This window comes from Haliaeetus leucocephalus, unplaced genomic scaffold, assembly GCF_000737465.1.
Source record: "Haliaeetus leucocephalus isolate CR32 unplaced genomic scaffold, Haliaeetus_leucocephalus-4.0 Scaffold722, whole genome shotgun sequence".
NCBI classification, from domain to species: domain Eukaryota; kingdom Metazoa; phylum Chordata; class Aves; order Accipitriformes; family Accipitridae; genus Haliaeetus; species Haliaeetus leucocephalus.
This window is the reverse complement of record NW_010973158.1, coordinates 574,276-595,689: the sequence shown is the minus strand read 5'-3', so window position 1 is coordinate 595,689 and position 21,414 is coordinate 574,276. Positions and strand designations below refer to the sequence as shown.

Below are 21,414 nucleotides of genomic sequence, written 5' to 3'. Positions count from 1 at the left end.
TATACAAAAGTAAGTTTAATGAATTAATTTTCTGACCTTACTTCTAATGTGGAGGGCATTGTTGTAAATTTTTCCAATGTTTTTTGAATAAATCTCATGTAAACTTTTGCATTTTTCTTAGTTCTTACTGCCTAATCCATCTCTTGCAGCTCTGATAATACTGAACACCACATAAAAATCCTAGAGGTTTTAATCACAAGTGAATTGAATGAGAGACAGCCTGTACCAGGTAAAAACTATTTTTAATTTTAAAGGTTATATACCATTGTTTTCTCAAATACTAAAATTCAACTTACAGACAGTAAATGCTTGTTGTTTCTCCTTTTTAATCAAACTTCATGCAAAAGTGCAGATTTACAGAATTAAGTAGAAGTTGTTTGTATGTTCTGTAGTGGTGTGCAACATTTGTTTTATAAGAAATGGTCTTTTTCATTAAGATAATTTTAGTACTCATAGTTTGTACAGCCTTAGGACTTTCATTTCTTTTTCAGTAAACAGCAAAGAGGAATTTATGAATTTTTAAGACCTGTAAACCAGTAGAATGCATATCATACAGTGGTGGTGGTGGCATGGTGTAAATTCTGGAGATTTTATTTAACTTTCACTTTACTCCCAGGCAAATTTTCTTAGAACTACATTACCCCATAGAGATCATCAGAAGAAAGTAGGATTTCCCCCTTTATTTACATAGATGTATTTTTTAATCCAGAGACTCAAAAGATTTATTTATTGATATCAATGAACAACATGGAAAATATTAAAACCCCATTCAGGAAAGTTAGATTACACTTGTATTGGTTCTGTGAGTTAGCATCTAATTTAGTCAACAAACAGTAAAAGCCACCTCTAATTTATACAAAAATCCCCAATTTTAAATCAAGTATTTGGTAGGAGCAAGGCAGAGTGGCTAACTATGTGCAAAGGAAACTATTAATGCAGGGAGACTTTAGCTGTTAACTTAAAGTAATTCCTTTTACAGCTTAGTAACAGAGACTATCTGAACAAACGATAGGGCAATGGTGAACAGAACATTGGGCAGGCTGTAGCTTTCCTACCTCTCTATTCAAAGTACAAGGTGGAGTTCATGGCAGTAGGTTCTGTAGGGCTGGTTAAGATTTGAAGAGTTAGAACACAGCAGCAGAAAAACAGCAGCAGAAAAATGCCTTATTTCTCATATTTCAGTTAGGCTTACTGTATAATCCCCTTCATGAACTACTGATGATTAATTTAAAATGGCTAAGATTTTTGTTCCTACTGCTTTGATTGGAAGGCTTTCCCAACCTTGTCAGGCTCTATTAGTTAGGAACCGTTCCCTAACATTTAATGTACATCTATTTTCAACTAGTTTATACCTATTTGATTTTGTTCCATTTTGTCAAAATTGTTAAGCAGGCATTTCCAGAACCACTGTGTATTTTTCTTCCTAATGCTTCGTAACGACCAGGAGAGTCCAAACTTTTATGACTATTTGTCCTATTTTACTGATAATAACTGCTAAACCGTTAAAGAATTCTTTCCTTTGCCACCTGTTATAAGCCTTAAAAAGCAAAATACATTATTGAATCCTTTAATATTCTAAAAGTTTGCTAATAGCATTTTTTTAAATTATGAGCTTGCTAATAGCATTTTTTTAAATTATATGTTTGCTAATGCTTTGGCGTATGTAAATTTATACGGCTAGAGGCACTGACTAGGAGGTTACAAATGTAGGGTCACCAGTGAGAGGTTCTTACGTTTCAAAGTGAGAGATCACTTAGTTGCCTAATGTCCAGAGTTGCTTCATGTAAGGAAAGCATAAAAGTGAAAGGTGTTGATGTTAGAACTACTAATAAGGACAAGGAGTCTAGTCATCTTGAGAGTATCGTTAGAGTGCTTGAAGAAATATGGCTGTATCCATCACATTTATAGGGTTTGACACTACATTAATAACCATAACCTAACATCTGCTTGGTTTTAATATTGCTTCTGCATTGATTAATACTTTGTAATGCGGTAGTTTATTTTGAGGGTCCTCCTGGGATTTTTCATATGATCTGTTACAAAAATCGAACTCCTTTCCTGTGCATTTCAAAGTCCATCCTGGGCAGTGGAATGTTTTTAGTACAACATTTCCACATCTATTAATATTCTGAAAAAAACTCAGATACAAATTTTCAAGCTTTGTAGTCTATGGTTAGCTAGCCTCTGCTCTTAGGCCTCTAAAGCGCTTGAATAATTTTCAAAAGTTGAGTCCTAACAGTATGTCATGTAAGTTTGCCAAATTAGGACACAAGTCTGTTTTCCACACTAAAATCATTCAGTGACCTGATCATCTGAAGTGCTCTGGTTTTATAGTTCTCATGGAAGACTCTAAGATGTATTTTTCAGAATTATCATCTTCAAGATTATTGCTTGTAGTAGCTTGAGTTTCCATAAAAATTGTTTAGAGACATTGTAATAAAATGAAGATGTCTAGAAAAGTTAACTTACTTGTCATATAAATGTTCTGAGACTTACAGTCTATAATAGAATTTTAAAAGTGCAGAAGCCAAGAGGTTTTAAGCAGAAAGAATCTTAAGTGTTGAAAATAATGTAATGACAACTAAGCGATAACAGGGAAGCCAATGCTGCCAGGTTTCTTCTCTTTTTCACAGGCTGGAGTGATAGCTTCCTTCTTTGTTTTTTCTTTCTGTTATTCTCAAGCCTAGATGAAAACATTCTGTCTAAAACAAGCTGTGCGTGAAGTTTTAGTGGTATCTTACACAGTACCTAGCTACATTAAATGTAGTGTTGGAGATAACAGATCTGAATAGGGAGGAGATCTTTGCACAACTGTGGGGTTGGTTTTTTTATTGCATCACCCACTAATTATCCTTGCCTCAAAGCAATAGAAAGTATGCAATTGGACCTCATATCTTAATATATCTTAAAATTGGTATCTTAAATTGGGCGTCTTTAATTGGTCATTTTATAGCTAGCATGATGCTTTGCACACTGTAACTCAAAACCAGGAGTTACTCCTAGGCTGTTACTTGATTTTTTTGTCACAGAACAACTCTGGACTGAATTTTTTTTTTCTCTGTCACAGTGTTCAACAGCAAACTATGCGTTTTAGTTTGTGAATTAGAATAGTGCTTAGCCCTCCACAGTAGTTAAAGTACTAAAGTTAAAATACATGTTTGTGCCTATGTGTGTAGCAGGTGAAGACAAAGTAATGTTGCAGGAGAATTAAGATTGGAGAAATGGTTGGTGTTTTGAATAACTGGTAATCAGACCCATTTTCTGATTCCCATCTCGTTCTTCGAGGTTATCAGTAGGAGAGCCAAAAGATGGTGTTAGTGGGCAAGCTAGGCGATATAGCATCCTGTTTTAACATCCCAACTTGATGAACAGCCACACAGGCTTTAATTTAAAGAGTAATGCTGATTTTACAATCAGAAACAAAGCCCATGTCTCTAAATATGCTCTTCAAAACAGTAGTATTAGAAGAAAATATCTTAATTACAACAGTGTATAGCTAACAGTGCTGCTTGTGTCTCACAGAATCTCATACATCACACAGAGGTGTGAAGGCGTGTGTGCTTTCAGAGCTAGATATTGAAAAACAGGCTATATTTTAGGTGTAGAAGACCAGATGTTTTTTTCAGTTAATTTTCAGGGATTGTAAAGGCTCCTGGCTTTCCCGTCTGAAGGAGGCCTGCCCGGGATGCAGGGCCCAGCAGGTGCTTGGGGCAGCACGGTGGGTTTGGAGCGGGCAGCTGCCAAGGCGGGTCGTACAGAGGAAGCTGGGGCAATGGGAGAGTTGGGAGGTGGTTTTGGGGGGAGCTCAGGGAAATGGGGGTCCTCTCAGGGTCAGGGGGTGTTAAGAGCGTGGCGTGGCTTTGTGAGATTAAGGTGTGTCTTATCGCAGGAAGGCAAAGAGGAAGGGGGACGTGGCGGGAGAGCGAGGGGACACGGGGAGCCGGTGTCATTGCGGGCAGACAGGCTGGCGGGGAGCAGGGCAAGAGCTGCTGCAGCGGCAGGAAGGAGCTGCCGTCCTGTACGGGTGAACTGAAGCCTCTCATGGCCTGCGTACTGACTCAAGCTGAGCTGCTTCGTCTCCACTGCCTATGCCAGTTTATTCCTGTTTCCCTGGCTTGTAAATAACATTGCAAATAAATGATGGCTCAAGCTGTGAAATAGTGCAGTTTTCAGCATGAAGAGGTAGGTCTTGGTACTCACAGGGTCATAGCGAAGAACGAGTGAGGTAGTGAGACTGCCTTACACGTAACTGCCCACTTGCTAGGGATGGGGTGAGAGTCCTGGCGGTATTGCCAAGATGCAGACACTTTACTTTTAGCTGCCCAAAATATCAGCAAGTGTGGTAGCGTTAACAGCCAGAGCAGGGGAGTGTGAAGGCTGATCCGTTCCTCTTGGGATCGGACACAAAGCTCCCCTGGACTGCTGCAGTGGTCAGGCTCAGCCCACAGTCCTGTCGGTAGTGCCTTGGGGACACAAACAAACATGCAGGAATGCTGTCCCTTGTCAGGACTTTTCTGCATCCTCTCACGGGCATGGCTGGACCGCCAGCAGCGCCGAGCGTGGTGTGGAGCATGCAGCAGGCAGTCTGTCCCGGGGAGAGCTGATGCCGCGCGGGAAGGATGCTGCGCGTCCGCGCATCACCCGGCAGAGGGCTCCCCTTCTAAGCTAATAGAATTCAGGCTCTATACCTGGGTCAGCGGAGAGCAAAATGCTTTGTGAATCACCATACTTAGGAACGCTGTATTCTTGGGTTTGGTTTTGGCAGTAGTCTGTGCTTTATGTTTCTCTGTACCTAATCGAAAGTATGTGGTAAAACTGAAACAACGTGTACGACATTATTAGAATTTTTTACAGATTGATGTGTGTGTGTATTTGTATGTAAGTATGTGTAACACACACATGCAAGCCTGTCAAACCTGATCGGTTCTCTTCCTGCTTCATACATCGTTTTTTAGAAAAATAATGCTTCATGGATAGAAGAACACCGAGTATGACTGCAAAAGATAGTAGGCTGCTGACTTTCTGCAAATACAAATGTATAGATTCAATGGGCACCACTCAAGGTTTTGAAATTTAAATTTAAATAAAAGTTAAGATAGGGCAATTGTGTGCAAATGCAGGTGTGTGCCAGTATCTTTTTTTGACAAGACACTTGATTCCCTTCTGCAGGATGATTAGGTACTCATTTTTGCACAAGGCACTGGAATGCAAAAAAAAATTGGACTTAGGAACAAAGCCTTATCTTTTACCTCTGCGTGGGTATCTGTGCTTTTTAAAATAATAAACACTTCAGTGAACAAGGTTTGGGTTGTCTTTTCTCCTTTGAGAATATGGTTCTGTATTCTGGCCCTATCAACCAAGAAGTGTTATCAACCCCTTCTGTAATTTTAACAGTAAATAGGAGGCATATCAGTTACTGCCTGAAGTTGGATTAGTTCAGAAACACAGATTACCATCTCCATTTGAAGTAGGCTGTACCTTTATGACTGTGCTGCTTTAAATTATATGTAGAACTGACAATTGTTCTAGTAGGCAAAGGCTAAAACTGGAAAAGCAAGGGATTGTTACAGGTAGAAGCTAATCAATCAACTGTAAAACATCAAAAATGTACTGCAGATATTTGGGATTTCATTATTGGGTGCAGGTGGTATTTTGTAGCATAGGAGGATTTTGGTAGGTGGAGTGTTCAGGAGATGAAAACTTTTCAATGCCAATTGGCTGCTGTAAGGAGCACAAGCAGATCTCAAGGAACAGAGCTACTAGGAGTTCTCACTGTTTCCAACAAGTGGGAAGAAAATATTAATCCCCTTCTCTTCTTTCTCTGAACTAAATCTTGTGGTCTGCTTCTCCTTTCCCTTTGAATTTATTTCCTCGTAGAAGTATAGCTTGCAAAGAAGTTAACTTCTGTAGGCAAAGGGGAGCAGTCTCTTCAGTTCCTGCTCTGTTCCTTTAGCAAGTCTGATCTCCAGCAAACACTAAGGCAAGGAAAATGTATTTGACCTAAACGGCTCCCTCTCTGTTCAGTCCCTTTTCCTGCCTGCCTGCCCAAGAACTGAACAATCCTGACATACTGGAAAACACCGTGGATACAGACAGGTGGTTTTTCTACTGTTTTCAGTTTATAGGAAACGGATAAAATGCCTCTCAGCATCCTGCTAAGGGTCTTGAAGCAGCACCTGTAATTGCAGTCCAGTGTGAGTGTGTAGGAGGCGATGCTGTGCTTGCAAGCAGGCTATTTTCCTTGCACAGGGCTGCTCTGAGACATCCAGCTCTTTTCAAGGAAGATTTTGATTCTGGGGGGGGGGGGCTGCAGTCAGTTAGTTAGCCACTTCCTGTATTTGGCTGTTCATGATGCTTTTCTCGACTTTAATACTGCACTCAGCAGCCAGTGACAGAGACTATTTTAAGGCCTCTTACAATGGTCTTCTCATTTACTTAGCTAAAACGAGAAAGTTAGCCCTACATTGGCCACTTGTTAGCTGATGACAACTTTTACTTTGAATCTGGTTCCCCCTCCCCCACCTGAAATCCCTGGCTCAGCAAATATTTGAACCTGCCCAAGTTAATCATGAAACTAAGATCTTTATCTGAGAGAGACGTGCAAGCTACCAAGGGTGGTGGTTTGGGTTTTTTTTTTCCACAGTACTAAAGTCAGGTTCACTTTTTAATGATGAACCAGAGTAAGGGGATACTTTCTACACAGCACAGAGCTTTAAGCAGTTAAGAAGAGAGAGAGGGCTTGGATTTTCTCACTGCATGTTACAGCTTTTTTAGGGATTTTTATGGAACATGGGTTGGAAAGCAGAGCAATCTCTTTTTCAGAATTTTTTTTTTCTTCATTGCTGCAGAGAAGCTTCTTACTAAAAGGAGTTGGGGGGGGAGGGGCTTTAAGCAAGATTTTTATAAGAGGAAACCAATTAATTTTTCAAGTTACTGGATTGTATTTTCAGGCTGTAATACAAGGGCAAGCATTTGCGATGCATAATTTACAAAGTAAGTGATTTTGAATTTATGTGTGTATTTTCTTCATCACCTTTTGGAAGTATTGTACTATAACTGATTACCAGGTAGAGCTTTCATGATCTTAAGATACATGAATGAAAGTCAAGTACCTCAGTACCCCCCAGGTTATACAGGGAATAAGGAATTGCCTGTCTGCCTCCTGTCCTTTCTTGCCTGCAAGCTAGGCTGGTCTGAGCTGAGCACAAACCTGATTATACAAGTGTAGGCAGTCCAAAATTTGGCCACTAGTGAAGCCCTGGAGAAGTAATTTTTCCTAAAAGACTTTATTCAACAGAATAAAAAATCTTACTGATCCCACATGAGACCTAAATGCAGCAATGTAGTCTTTGTAGGAAATCTTTATAACTTAATTTAAATAATTACCTTGGCAACTCAACTGTTTGGGTAGCAGGTGGGCTAAACCTCTAAGTTCAGTGTTTGGACTTGTGTCTGGGATAATTTTAAGTATCCTATTTCATTTTGGAAATGGTAGGAATCTTTGGAGCATGTCTACCTAAGCAGGGAGGGGAGAGTCTACTTCAGAATGAATTTAAGCTTGTTAACATATAAAGCAAACTAGCATGCATTTTTTTGTAGCTGTTGGTACTCCAGACATGTTCTTGTATGTTAATACTTGTCTAAAAGGGATAAGCTGCTTGAGGGGCACAGAGCGGGGGTAGGTATGTGTGAAATATTTGGGAAGGATATAAATTGTATTAATTTTTTTAATGAGTGTTTGTGAGATAGAGCACATTTCAGCCGCACCAGGATTTCTTACGATGTAGGCACAGATAGTTGCTACAGCTACTCTTTGTTGTGGTTATTTTTGGTATCTGGTTTTCTGCCCCCATAGATTATAGCAAGTATAAAGCACTCACATTGCTTTACATAGCATTCGGCTCTGGAATTAATAGTCTATTCTGTGCATGTTTCTTCCAAGAGGTCTGAGAGAGTTACAGTCAGTGATGGGGGGGAGTTAAGAAGGAATATTTCTAAATGGTAGGAGGATACTGATGACATAAAGTCAAGTGAGGAACGAGACACTGACAAGGGACTCTTGCTTTTAAAAACAATTAACTTGATAAATAACTCATTGAGAACAGGGTAGAGAAACAGTGTGAAAAGGCAGACTAAATCTTTGTGTATCCTGACAGACTGGATTTTTATGTTCAGCAAAATCACTTTTCAAGATCTTGCTCAGTTTTTACTTTCTTCCATGTTTTAGGCAAGTCTGCTGAATGTGAGATTACAATATTTGGTTTTTAGATTTCAAAATGAGTTAATCTAGATCGTTTGGAATTGTATTTTATTACAAAATTATAAGGGGGGGAAGACACCTCTGCAGTAAGTGCATTTTATATAATAATATCAAGTATATCAGACCTGTGTGTCCATTAAAATAATAGAAATCTGCACAGTTTAAAATTACCATCCATATTTCATTATGAGGAAACATATAAGTCTGTGTGTGTATGTATATGTAGAATGAGTGTGTATTGGATACACACACACACACACAGAGTCGTGCTCTTTTCCATTCTGCATCTTTAATATGTACAGTAGGTCCAGAAGCCTTTTAAAGCTTTTTGAATGGTAAACTTCAGGCATCCAAACAGGAGAATGCAACTGAGATGTGACCGACCTACTTCTAAAGGGAGCTGCCCTGTGTGTGAGTGTGCATGTGTTGTGTGCGCTTGTGTGTAAGAGCTACGTGCTGCAGCATATCAGCCTTTTGTCATCCTGCCAGGTTTGGACTGTACCATGCTGCAAAGTCAGGAAAATGAGCCACGAACACGGCGAGGAGAGCCCACTCGCTCCTTTTGTTTGCAATATCAGGTTTATACTGCAGTTCTGCTAAATGTAGATTCTTTCTGAAACTGAGATTGTTTTAAGATTAATGTAGAACAAAATGATGAAACAGGAGTGGTCTGGTGACATTATTTTGACATGATTGGCTGAGGATTATGATGTAATAGGTTACAGTGCAGCCCCTTATAGGTTTTAAAATGAATTCCAAGACACCATTACAAAGAGAGCCTGACTCTTTTCTTGTATCTGAGCTTACTCAGTGAAACTCATACTAATGTACAATACTGTTTGGAATATGGAAGAACTGGATATAGAATATCCTAAGACAGATATAAATTGTGGCACAGACTTGATGTTTTACATAGAAATGGATCCACCAGGTAAAACTGCAGTCTTATTATGGAAGACTTAATTCATTTTGGTCTTTACAATAGCTGCTGAAAAATTCTTAGTGGATATGTAGGATTTCTTTACTTTGACATTGATACAAATTGTTGTTCTTTTTCCTTTCTTTCATAAATTAGAATTAAATTGTGGTTTAGTGCATGGTTATAGTAATTAGATTCTTAACCTGTAGAAATACCTGTCTGCTTACTTAACTGAATTTTTACTGAATTTACCTGTTTTTTTATTTTATTCTGTCAGATGTCATGCTAGTTCTGCTATTATATAAAAAAAAATGTATTTCTTTTATTATTATTTTTGCTATCTCTGTTCCACACTGTGACTAAAAGGAGATGCTATAGTAACACTTTTCGTGCCTGAAACAGTGTTTGAGGAAAAACCAGGTTTTAAAACCTAGCAATAGTACTTGAATACCTGATATCGCATCATTTTTTCATATCATATAAAAATATTATGCTATTTTGATATTCATTGCGACTTTAAAACATTGTATTTTGTAGCCTATCATAATATATAGGACAGACATCCATAAGGAATGATGTACTTACTGGAGAACTAAAAGAGCTGAGTTGATTTTTAATCCTGATTCCAATGTAGTCCCCCTTGCTACTAAGTCAGGAGTGCTGCAGTATCTTTTCCGGCACCCGCTGGTATACATATACAGCTTTGACATTGAGAAAAGGGGGATGTGGTTTTTAATCAGTCCTGGCATTTGGAACACTATTTATTCTGTAGGATACTAAGATTAACACAAGGGATAGTTGGGTCACAGATGGGTTTCTTGAAGTGATTTTTTGGCAAATCATCGCACAGAATGCTGAGGATCACAAAACCCCAATTCTTCTGCTTAAAATACACAGTATTGCTGTGGGTTTGCATCTCTTACTACTCAGCTTCTAGGTGAGGAAGCAGCAATGTTCTTCTAAGATCATTACACAGGAGAAAAAAAAAAGAAATTTTCTATGTTTTGTTATTTATATTCACCTGAAGATAGTGGAAGAAGGTAAAAGCAAACTTCAGAATTATTTTTTCTCAAATGCTTTCTTCACAGGGAGAGGAAATGAGTATAGTGTTAGATTTTGCTTAAAATATATTATTGCAAGAGTAACATACTTCTTTGAAATGTACATCTTTCTTGTTGAATTATATAGTTTTCAGTAAAATATCTTGATTCCTCTGATGTCTTTTAAAGAATGTTAGTGATGGAAAACTCTATTTTGTAACTTTTTTTTTTTTTCTCATTCCTGTAATAATGTGTAATTTCAAGGAATATATGGTCAGGTTTCCAATAAGTTATAATCAACTTTTTTTTTTTCCCTTTCATCTGCAGCACTGCCTCCTAAGCCACCGAAACCTAATACTGTAACTAACAACGGCATGAATAACAACATGTCATTACAAGATGCTGAATGGTACTGGGGAGATATCTCAAGGTAAATCAGCTCAAGACATGTATTTCTTATGTTTGGCTTTATGGCTATGCTATTCTGTGTGTATATATTATGCTTAAGTATAGAAAAATTACAGTTCTAAGAACCATTTTAGGATATTTTCCAACACAAACGTATTACGGTTTTTTATTCCAAACATGACTAAAATATTACTGGCAGTCAGTTAGAATGTAGTATGTGAAATAATTGTTCTGTTACTTTAAGACAGCTATATGAAATGCTAGCATGAAAGGACAACACCAAGAAATAAGTATTTTCTTCTTGTCTTTCATCCAGAACCTCAACTGTAGGCACAATAGTTAAGAAGTCAGACTAACAAGTACCATATATTAGCAACACTTTTAACTGTACTATATATAGGTACTTTAGACCAGCACTGGCTACTCCAATTGTGCAGGCTTGTATGAACAAGCAGAAAGACCTTTGCATAAATATAATTTTGTCCAGCGTGAGAGGACGTAGAATATACCATTTTTATATTCCAGTTGTTCTCCAGCAATGTTAAATAAGGTATTAAATAACTGTATTTATTAATATGGAGATCAAGGCTTCTAAAACCACTTATTTTAAAACAGAAGAATTTAGAGCACAGTAAAAGGATAAATGAGTAAGAAATAGCTGAAATGATTGGTTACTTTTGCTTTCATTTTAGAGAAGAAGTAAACGAGAAGCTTCGAGACACTGCTGATGGTACCTTTTTGGTACGAGATGCTTCAACCAAAATGCATGGGGATTACACACTTACACTAAGGTAAGATTAGTTACGCTAAGTTTGTAATACTTGACAGTAAAATGCAATACTGCATTTAAAATACAGTGTTCTTTAGGAAATAGTACTTGAAGTATGCCTAACTTTTCAACAAACTTTATTTGCAGGAAAGGAGGAAATAACAAATTAATCAAAATATTTCATCGAGATGGAAAATATGGCTTTTCTGACCCATTAACTTTCAACTCTGTGGTCGAGCTAATAAACCACTACCGGAATGAATCTCTAGCCCAGTATAATCCTAAACTAGATGTAAAATTACTGTATCCAGTATCTAAGTACCAGCAGGTAATTTGGTCTATTTTCTTTGTTTTTGACTTAAATACAGAGAAATTATTGCAGACTGGGTAGTCGTTTATCATGAAGAACTTCAGCTCTGTTAATATTAGAAAAAATAAAGTGGGTATAAAAATGGATATTTGTGTTTAAAACTAACTCCACGGTTTGCATATAAATAATTAAAACTTTAAATACTGCAGATACCATATTAAGAAATAAACTTACATTAATAAATATCCCACTCATTAAAGATGAAATATATCAGTATAAAGCTGAACACTTGAAATGCAAAATTGCTATTTGTCATTAACTTCTCATTTGCATATTATGCATGTAGCGTATTATATATCCATATTGATGAAAGAGGAGTCACATTTACCATGTAACTATCTAGGCATTTTTAAGCACTTTTATCCTGAAAATCTGTGCAATATAATTGTTTCTTTATGGAATATCTTTCCTTCTGCTCATCATTCCAGGATCAAGTTGTAAAAGAGGATAGCATTGAAGCAGTGGGAAAGAAATTACATGAATATAATACCCAGTTCCAAGAAAAAAGCCGAGAATATGACAGACTCTATGAAGACTACACAAGAACATCTCAGGTGAGCTAGATTTGAAACAAAAGGGAGAGTGGAAGACTTCTGTAGATTTAGAAGAATATTATTGTAAATTCATACTGCCATCTTCCTCCATCTTTCTCTCCTCCCTGCCACCCCTGCTGTTGCCCAAAGGAGAAAACATACCTGATGTGCTTGCTCCATATGGTAGAATTGCTTACTCACATTTGAACAGTCACCACCTATAACCCAACCCACGCTGTGCCAAAGTCTGACACCTGCGTCCAAAGCCAGCACAGAACTATCTTGATTTACCAATACTTCTGCATACTGACCTCATCAAGCTGAGTTACGGCTTTCAAGGCACATTTGCAGGGAAGCACTGTATTTTGTTACTAATTTTTGAAGGGTCTGGTTTCATCTATGCAGGGTAGAGAGATGGCATGTGTAGATAAAGTGCAGGAACAAAAAGATGCCTCTGCCCTTTCAACTTAATCAGTTATTAGCCAAGTCTTGAAGTGCCAGTGAATTAGTGCAGTTTTACAGACCCAGCATCAAGATTGCTTCTTAAAATGAGCAGGAAATATGCCTGAAAATAATTGAAGAAAGGCGAAGAAGTGCAGGCAACTTCAACTAATGACTTAAAAGACTTGGCTATCAACTAGCTATGTAGGGGCAGGAGGATGGACTAAGTGACCTCTTGAGACCTGTCCAGGCCAGTATCTCACACTTCTATTTCAGAAAGTCAGATGTGCCTCTTAAGGACATTAGTTGATACAAAGGGCAAAGTGCATTGCCATAAGGCTCTAATGGTCACAAATAAAACTTACTTACACCAAACAAAGATTGTAGCTAGCTCTTTCTCTAGCAATTTTTCTTTCTTGGAAAACCTCAGCATGGAAAGCCTCATCACGGTAGCCTTTTGCACAGGGCTGTTCTCTGTGTGTTATAAGGCTCTGCAGACAGAATGCGTTCTGGTAAAGGAATATTGAAGTCTTCTTTTACAATATACTGAAGTGTTTCTGTGATACAACCAATAAGTCATCGCCTCTGTCTGATAACAACTGTAATAACAATTATTTTATTTTCAGGAAATTCAAATGAAAAGAACAGCTATTGAAGCATTTAATGAAACAATAAAAATATTTGAGGAGCAGTGCCAGACACAAGAAAGATACAGTAAGGAATACATTGAAAAATTTAAACGGGAAGGAAATGAAAAAGAAATACAAAGGTCAGTATTTGTATTTGCATTTCAAATTGTATTATTTTGAAAGAAGAAACAATGCCAAGTATAGATCTGCCTAAAACTAAAGCAAGATGGCAAGTTTAAAGTTGTTCAGTTGTAAGCAAAAAAGACTCAAATGGGGTAGATGTGAACTTGCAAAATGTATAGCTACATCTAGAGAAATAATCTGTTCTCTTAAGTGTCTACACTGCTAAATAGCAGATTAGAAAATCATGAATAACACATCATCAGAGTGTAACCTACCACATTATTCCATTCAGAATTATGCACAACTATGAAAAACTGAAGTCTCGAATAAGTGAAATTGTGGACAGCAGGCGTAGATTAGAAGAGGATTTAAAGAAGCAAGCAGCTGAGTATAGAGAGATAGACAAGCGTATGAACAGCATTAAGCCAGACCTCATACAGCTGAGGAAGACAAGAGATCAGTACTTGATGTGAGTATCATTATGAATTAACAAAAAAAATTTTAAGGTTTTTTTTCTATTGGTATCCAGCTTCTGTGACTAAACATTAATTTTATTTGCATTTATTGTCCAGGTGGCTGACTCAAAAAGGTGTTCGGCAAAAGAAGCTAAATGAATGGCTTGGAAATGAAAATACAGAAGAGTAAGTATTAAAAGATTTAAATATTTCTGGTATTTCAAATCATCTTACACAGAAGTGAGATAAAGCATATTTAATTCCTGGACCACACAGAGGAAATACCAAGCCTAGGTCTCTAGTAACAATGCACACTGTTAACACATGGCAGCCTACATAATGCAAGTATTAGAAAGGACTCTGTCTCACCCCCTATGCTCCATTAAGTGCATAATCAAGTTACTATAGCAAAGCACCAGAATATAACCTATGTCTTTATTCTTACCAGCAAAATGAAGATCATAAGGTGTTAGTATCTTATAGAGATGCCATATAGGTGGGTAAATTGTTCATAAGGTCTCTTAGGCATGGGCAGGCTTTTTCCAAATTTCAAATGTTGGTACAATGGTGCTATCTAGTATAGTGGCACCCGCATCAGTATACCACATTGCTATTGGAGATGATAAAATTGTATATGCTGAAGAGTTGTCCTTCTCTGGTTCTGTGGTCTGTTTATTTTTTCTGGGAAGTGGCAGGCTAGTGTTCTGTCATTTCAAGCAACTCAGTTTACTCTAAGTTCTGAGAGGGGCTTGGCTAATAAATACGTTTCACTTCATTCCTGGGAAAAAAGCAAAAAGCACCTGGCTGGTGTGAATGTAGACCAAATTTAAACAAAAGCAAGCCACAAAATAATATCAAAGTGTAGTAAGAGTGAAGAATGAATAAATAGAAAACCAAAGTTGTCTGAGTAATATATCAACATTTTCTGCCTTTGTAGTTTCTTGTGCATGACTTTTACGCTGCCTGCCTGGCTGAACATACAGCAAAAGCAGCAGACTGACAATGACTGTTTAGTGGATTTACACTCTAGGCTTGCCCATATCTATTTTAATGTGGCTTGGTTTATTGAGTCTCATACTGTTATCCTGGAAATTGTGCATCTCTGCTGTGGCTGCACTGGTAGAAGCAGGGGATAAAAATGGCATACACATTTTAAAACCGTGTTGTTTACTAAACCTTAGCACAGCTCAAAGATGGTATGATGGAGAATATGTAGGCACCTGTTTCCAGTAGTACTTCCATCACTTAAACAGTAGACAAAGAAGAATGCCAGACCATGGTTTTAGCACAGCATCAAAATAGTAAGTGAAACTGTTTAAAGAAAATCTTCCGTTTCTCTCACTCTGTGATTCTCCTTGCCAGTGAGTCTGGTAAGTGCTCAGGTTTCTGCTGAAAAATTAAACTTTCAGAATATGACTTTTTTTCTAAAGCTGTAATGCAGAAAAAAACAATATAATGAGCAGCAGGAAAAATGCGAATCGCTTTCTCTAGGTGCTGTTTGAAAATAGAGCCATTGCTGAATGCATTTGAATATCATGCAGGACAAAGGAGTACGATGGGATAAGAGACTAGAGAGACTGTCATCTGAAACAAAAGAAAGCTTCTTCTTTCTGAAAAATTGAGTTCTGTGTGAGATTGCTGACTTCTGTAGACTACTCTGAGAATCTTCAGAAAGAGAATGTGGATGAGTGAGAAGTCATGTTTTCTTAGACCAAAGAAAACTGATTAAAAACCTATTACAGAGAGAATAAATGCATTAGCCAAACACAGACTGATTGTAAGCTGAGCAGAAGAGGCAGGGCCCACCAGTGCAGGCTGCTGGGGGAGTGGGGAGCTCTGGAACTGCAGAATATCAAAGTGGTGTCCACACAGCTGATCCAGAGACATCTTCTTTCATGGTGAGCTTTAGCTCAGAGGGTTCTCTGTAACTCTAAATCAGCTTTATAGTTGGTGGCTGTTTTGATAGAGAAAGCCCTATATTATATGCTCTTCTCATAATCTGGTTTTAGGGAGAGAGAAGGCACTCTACTATTCCACCCTTTCCACAGAGCCGTCTCCCCTATAAATAAATAACCCGTCTACCTGTACAACTGTTCATAGCTTTCCCAAGCAGCAGCTTTAATTGATACATTGCATGATTTTTCACTGCTGACCAAGTGTTCTGATCTTTGGAAATGATGCCAACTCAGAGGGTATTGATTTCATTGGGCTTGCCATTTACCAAAACAGTGAGCAATGGTAGAAGTACTGAAGTGCTCACAGCAGATTCTGAAAGATAGCACAGCATCCTTTTATATCCTTCTTCAGATTTACATGAGTGTTTTTTAAAGAAACAAGAACCAGAACTTTAATTTTATGTTTATTCAGTGGTTTGAATGGTGCAGTATTACATGGTTTACAATCCCTAGTTTTACCAGGGAGGCATCCTACTAACCACTGACTTACTTGTTTTTAAGTGATGTGAAATGGGGACTACTTAATTCATGAATTTTGCTCTGCTATGTGTTTCACAAACATATTTTGTCCTATTTCAACAGCCAGTACTCTATGGTGGAAGATGATGAGGACTTGCCCCATCATGATGAGAGAACGTGGAATGTGGGAAATATCAACAGAAGCCAAGCTGAAAATCTGCTGCGGGGAAAGCGAGATGGAACATTCCTTGTTCGAGAGAGCAGCAAACAAGGCTGCTATGCCTGCTCTGTTGTGTATGTACCCTAATTTGTGAATGATGTAACCAACATTTGAGGGACCTACCTTGAGCCAGGGGCAGCAAGACACTTGCATATGCATGGATCCCATTGGACCTTAGAAGCAGACCAACAAGTCCTGAGGCCATCCTTATTGCTGCTCCATTTCCTACACAGCTCAAACCTTTGCCACTCCCACAGATGAGCCTCACACAGATGCACTCCTTTCTGTGCAGCTGCTAAGTCCCGCCTATCTCCTGCCTCCCTAAGCTAACACAACTTCTGGGAATTTGGGTTTAACCTAGGCTTTTACCATTATCCCACCACAGAAGACAGGAATTCTATGTAGTGACTAGCATCTTAAGATTTATTGCCAATACCTTATTTTCTAGCTTAACTTTACTGTACTAACGAGCTAAAAACTGGTTGTTTTTTTTTCCTCTTTAGGGTGGATGGAGAAGTAAAGCACTGTGTGATAAACAAAACACCTACTGGGTATGGATTTGCAGAGCCATATAACTTGTACAACTCGCTCAAAGAACTGGTGCTACATTATCAACACACATCACTTGTGCAGCACAATGACTCTCTCAATGTCACACTAGCCTACCCGGTATATGCACAGCAGAGGCGATGAAGATCTTAATACTCTGGGTTGTTTGGTTTTTTTCTAAAGGAAAGATTTGACAACATTGAGGCCTCTGGAGAGAAAAGGCTCCTTTCAGCCTTACTCAAGAATTTGAGCTGCAGTATCAAAGCTATCTGTCTTCAGATGGGACTAGAGCTTTCCTTCACAACTGCAGTGGCAGAGATCACAGTACTAAGCTGTGTTCTGTATGTTTCTAATCTGAAGTGTTTTTTTTTTTTTTTTTTTTAATTGAGAAAAGAAAAACACAAGAGAAAGAAATCCAAACCTGATCTCCTTGCAGGGACATAGAGGCCTTTAACCATGGTGCTTGTTTACGACCACTTCTCAAGCTTTACCAGCTAGAACATTGGATTCTCCAGACTCAAGGTATAAGATGTCTTTGTCATTTGGTTATTGGAATTTCATGGTCACGACCTGGCTTGGATTTGGTGTTGCTGCACTCAGTGGATCCAGACACAGAGCATTGTGGATTTTTTGGTTTCTGGTGAATGATATGTAGCAGAATGGCACTTTCATTTCTAAGGGACACTTTAAAAGGACTTCAGTTACAGTATGTTGTTCAGAGTAATTGTAATAGCAAAGTGCCAGGAAGTGTTTTGTTTAGACGTTTAAAAATCCTGTTTTAAGAATATATTTAAGACTGAAGAAAACAGGACTTTCAATGGCATACAGTATATAATAATGTACATAGTGTTGGATGACTAACTATCATTGATGGAAACTATCAATACCAAACTGCTTCTCTTTTCCCTTTTCTGTTTGCTGAAAGCTGAATTCTTAGACCATGCTATGCAATATTGAGTTTTCTTTAGGCTGTAGTCTTCTCTCAAGCATATCTACAGGTTAAGTTTGTTTTTCTTTCTTGTTTCCTTGTCTTCTTTTTTTCTTTCTTTCTTTTGCCTGAGAATATTTTTTCTGATTATTATTTTTTACTATTCATTTTGTTGTTTGTGGTTTTTTTTTAAAATGTACAGGAAGCCAGCAAGAGTTGGCTTCACAATTAAAACTATGAAATATTTTACAATTTTCTTTCTATAGAATATTGAGCTACTAGCTCAAAATTTTAAAAGTTCGTAATTTTTTTTGACTAAATATTTTGTTGGGCAGTGCCTGATAAGCTGCAAAGCTGCTTTATTCAATTAAAAATATATGGACATTACAAAATATCACTGAGTCCAACAATATTGTTTCAGAGATATCTTTAGAATACGGTACCACGCAATGTTTGCTTCTTGAAGCATTTTGAACTTCTATCATGATTGTCTTTGGATTTGGAAGACGAAAAATTGTGTATCCTTCTCTGATAGTCATTGCAGAAAAAACAGGAAATTTGGCTACTGCCGTAGATAGTTTGGATCTCAGAATGAATCCATTCTTCATAGTAAATAAATGACTTCTTGACCGACAGTGGCAGAATTTTTGTCAGCATGTAAAGGTATTTTCATTTCATATGAAGGAAGTTTCTCTAATCAGTTGCCTAGGTTTGTTTTTTTGGAGTAGAATTGGGAAAAAAAAGCTCCCACCTTTACTGAGAACGTTTGGATACAACATAGAGCTAATTAAGACTGGAAAATGTCTGTTTTGAAAATGATTAGGCTATCATATTTAACATTTTGGATTTATTTTCATAAGTTTGTAGCCTGAGGCAGTATCAAAGTGAACACTTCTATAATTTCAGGCACCAGAGACTTACAGAATTATGGTTTAGTTAAAGGAAACAAACACATGAATCCCATTAAAGCAAACTTATTAAGAATACTGGGACAATTCACTGTGGGTGGTTTGCAATGGTTATTTATTGTCCTTACCACTGAGGAAATTCATACATTGCAAACTAATAAAGTAATGAAGTTCACAGACATCTTGGAAAAGTTTTGACTAAGTGAACATATGAATTTATTCTTCCTCCAAGATGCAAAGGCAAGACGCATTACTATTGAAGAGAGCTGCACACACAATCAAAAGAGTAAGACCCATGGAGCTCTCTCATAATAGCTCTGTTTTAGAGATACATGTGTTTTAATTCAAAGTATGCAGTGCTTATTAAGCTATCGGAAATAATAAGAAATTTGCCAGTCTCCAGTAGTTTTTATATTATCTTTTAATTTTTACATTATTCCTTCACTTCTGAGGCTGTAAGGCATTTGATTTTATTTTGATTTTGTGCTTTTTTTTTTTTTTGGTGGGTTGTCTTTGGTTTCCTACAGATGTATTTTCTTACTAGAATTTATATCAGGAAACAAGATTTAACCAACGTTAGTGTTTCAAGATAGTCACCACTTATAAAATTACTCTGAATGCTTTTTCTGAATAGAAGTTTAGTCTTCATCCCTTCCCTTCCTCATTCCACACTCTTTTCAGGCCTGTAGGACCATGTAAATTTGGTTTACTAATAACTGGTTTTTACTATGAAAAGCACCAACAACTACTCTAGCATGCCAGTTATACTACTGTGCTTGAAGTTACAAATTAGTTCAATATACAACAATTTAACACTTGTAGCAATTCAAGATATTCTTTGGACATATATTAATTTTTGAATGTTAAGTATTTTAAGAGTAAAATTGTATTTTTTTCTCTATAAGCAAAATATATGTAATCTGAATTGATGTTTCACGTAGCATTTGTCAAGAAATTTTATCGTAGTTAAGGCATTTGGATCTAATTTTCCTCATATTAATAAAACCTCTGCTATGTTAGTGGGCCGTATCCTTAGTATGCCCAGCCTAGGATGGAGTATCATTTGTTCCTGTCATGCTGTACAACTTCTCTTCATCTGTGGCTGTAGCAGAGGAAAAAAAATAGTGTGTGTGCAAATTTGACACTTGCTTTTCTTGCACAAGCAACAATGAGAAATAAGCACTATATTGTAAGGATTAGTGCTTATGGCTTCTTAAGGGGATATTCTGCCTACACAGGGTCTGTGCAATCTGCAAGGATCACTTACGCCCTCAAATTGGCATGAGTGGGTTTTCACTGGTACTTATGTATTGTGTGGCCTCTGCATTTCCCTCCCTCCTTAATGCACAGAGCTAAGTCCTGCCAAAGGCCCTATTCACTGCAGAGTTGTTTGTCCTTAATGTACCATATTGTTCACTCCAGTTTTGATTTGATCTCAGACAGACTAATATACACAGAAAAAAAGCACGTGGATATAACTGAAGAAACACGGTGCTTTTCTGTATTTCTATTGACATGTAGTTTTCCATCTAATACAATTCAAGGGTGGGATTTGTTTTGTTACGTTTCTTTGGTTTGGGGAAATTTTGTTTTACTTTAAATCCCTGAGTTATGCTGCACTGCAGCAGCACTTTCACAAGGCCTTTGAAAGGTACAAGACGTAACACAGAGAACCAAAACCCACAAGCAAAATTAGAAGTTTCTGATTTCCTTAAGTTGAAATTTGAATTTGCAGATTTGGGGATATGTATCTGTGCACGTGTGTGCACACTTACTGTGTTTATGTGTGAATAGATCCCAGTATAGGTGCATTTTCACCAAACATGATCATTTTGCTGAATTCAGTAAGTGATATCATTAACTTTGTTTAAAGACACACACACATGCACACTAGACCTTTGTGGGTGCAGCATGTTTCCAAATACAGTTAGAAAACTGAGTTTCTGTGTTGTTGGATATTTTCTTAAAAAAAAAAAAAAAAAAAAAAAAAAGCTTGTCTGTATGGTTCAGTTATCTAAGAAATCTTGTCAAGCAATCTGTAAAACCAAATCTTCACATTTTCTATTTGGTGTCAACTGTTCTGTAGTGAAGAAATGGCTTTGTCTTGTAATTGGCAATGAAATAATAATGCTTGGGAAAACATTCAGATGCTTCTAATGGGGAAAACCTCTGCCAATTTTCACACAGTGCTTTTGCTATGCATGGTATTAAGTTGGGAAAGTGAATCCTGATACTATTTTTTTTCAGGGTCACTTTAGAAATGGGCAGCTCAAAGCACAATGCCTCCCATGGGACAAGGTTCCAAAATGCAATTTTTTATGTAGAATCATGTTGTATTTACTGCAGTTGAAGACTAAACTGCACTGTGGGAGTTGGTAACGTTACATTGCACTTGTCCTAATGAGATTGCATTAGCTGCCCAAGATGCTGCTATTTTTTTTATTCTTG

General features: G+C 37.5%; 1 protein-coding gene across 4 annotated transcripts in view; it reads left to right on the top strand.

Annotated features, from left to right (window-relative positions):
• The window catches only part of PIK3R1 (phosphoinositide-3-kinase, regulatory subunit 1 (alpha)), a 54,396-nt gene extending 33,963 nt beyond the window's left edge, over positions 1-20,433 (top strand). For 3 of the 4 annotated variants that reach the window (XM_010580499.1, XM_010580500.1, XM_010580501.1), the window contains exons 6-15: positions 150-229; positions 10,547-10,649; positions 11,320-11,418; positions 11,544-11,724; positions 12,195-12,320; positions 13,367-13,509; positions 13,785-13,961; positions 14,065-14,133; positions 16,485-16,655; positions 17,085-20,433. In XM_010580499.1, coding sequence (XP_010578801.1) covers positions 150-229; positions 10,547-10,649; positions 11,320-11,418; positions 11,544-11,724; positions 12,195-12,320; positions 13,367-13,509; positions 13,785-13,961; positions 14,065-14,133; positions 16,485-16,655; positions 17,085-17,274 — 1,339 coding nt within the window. In that variant the 3' untranslated portion in view covers positions 17,275-20,433. Of the gene's footprint in view, positions 1-149; positions 230-6,693; positions 6,994-10,546; positions 10,650-11,319; positions 11,419-11,543; positions 11,725-12,194; positions 12,321-13,366; positions 13,510-13,784; positions 13,962-14,064; positions 14,134-16,484; positions 16,656-17,084 lie in introns of those variants that run through there. The other variant, XM_010580502.1, reaches the window with a different exon arrangement.
• Positions 20,434-21,414: the final 981 nt, after the last annotated feature.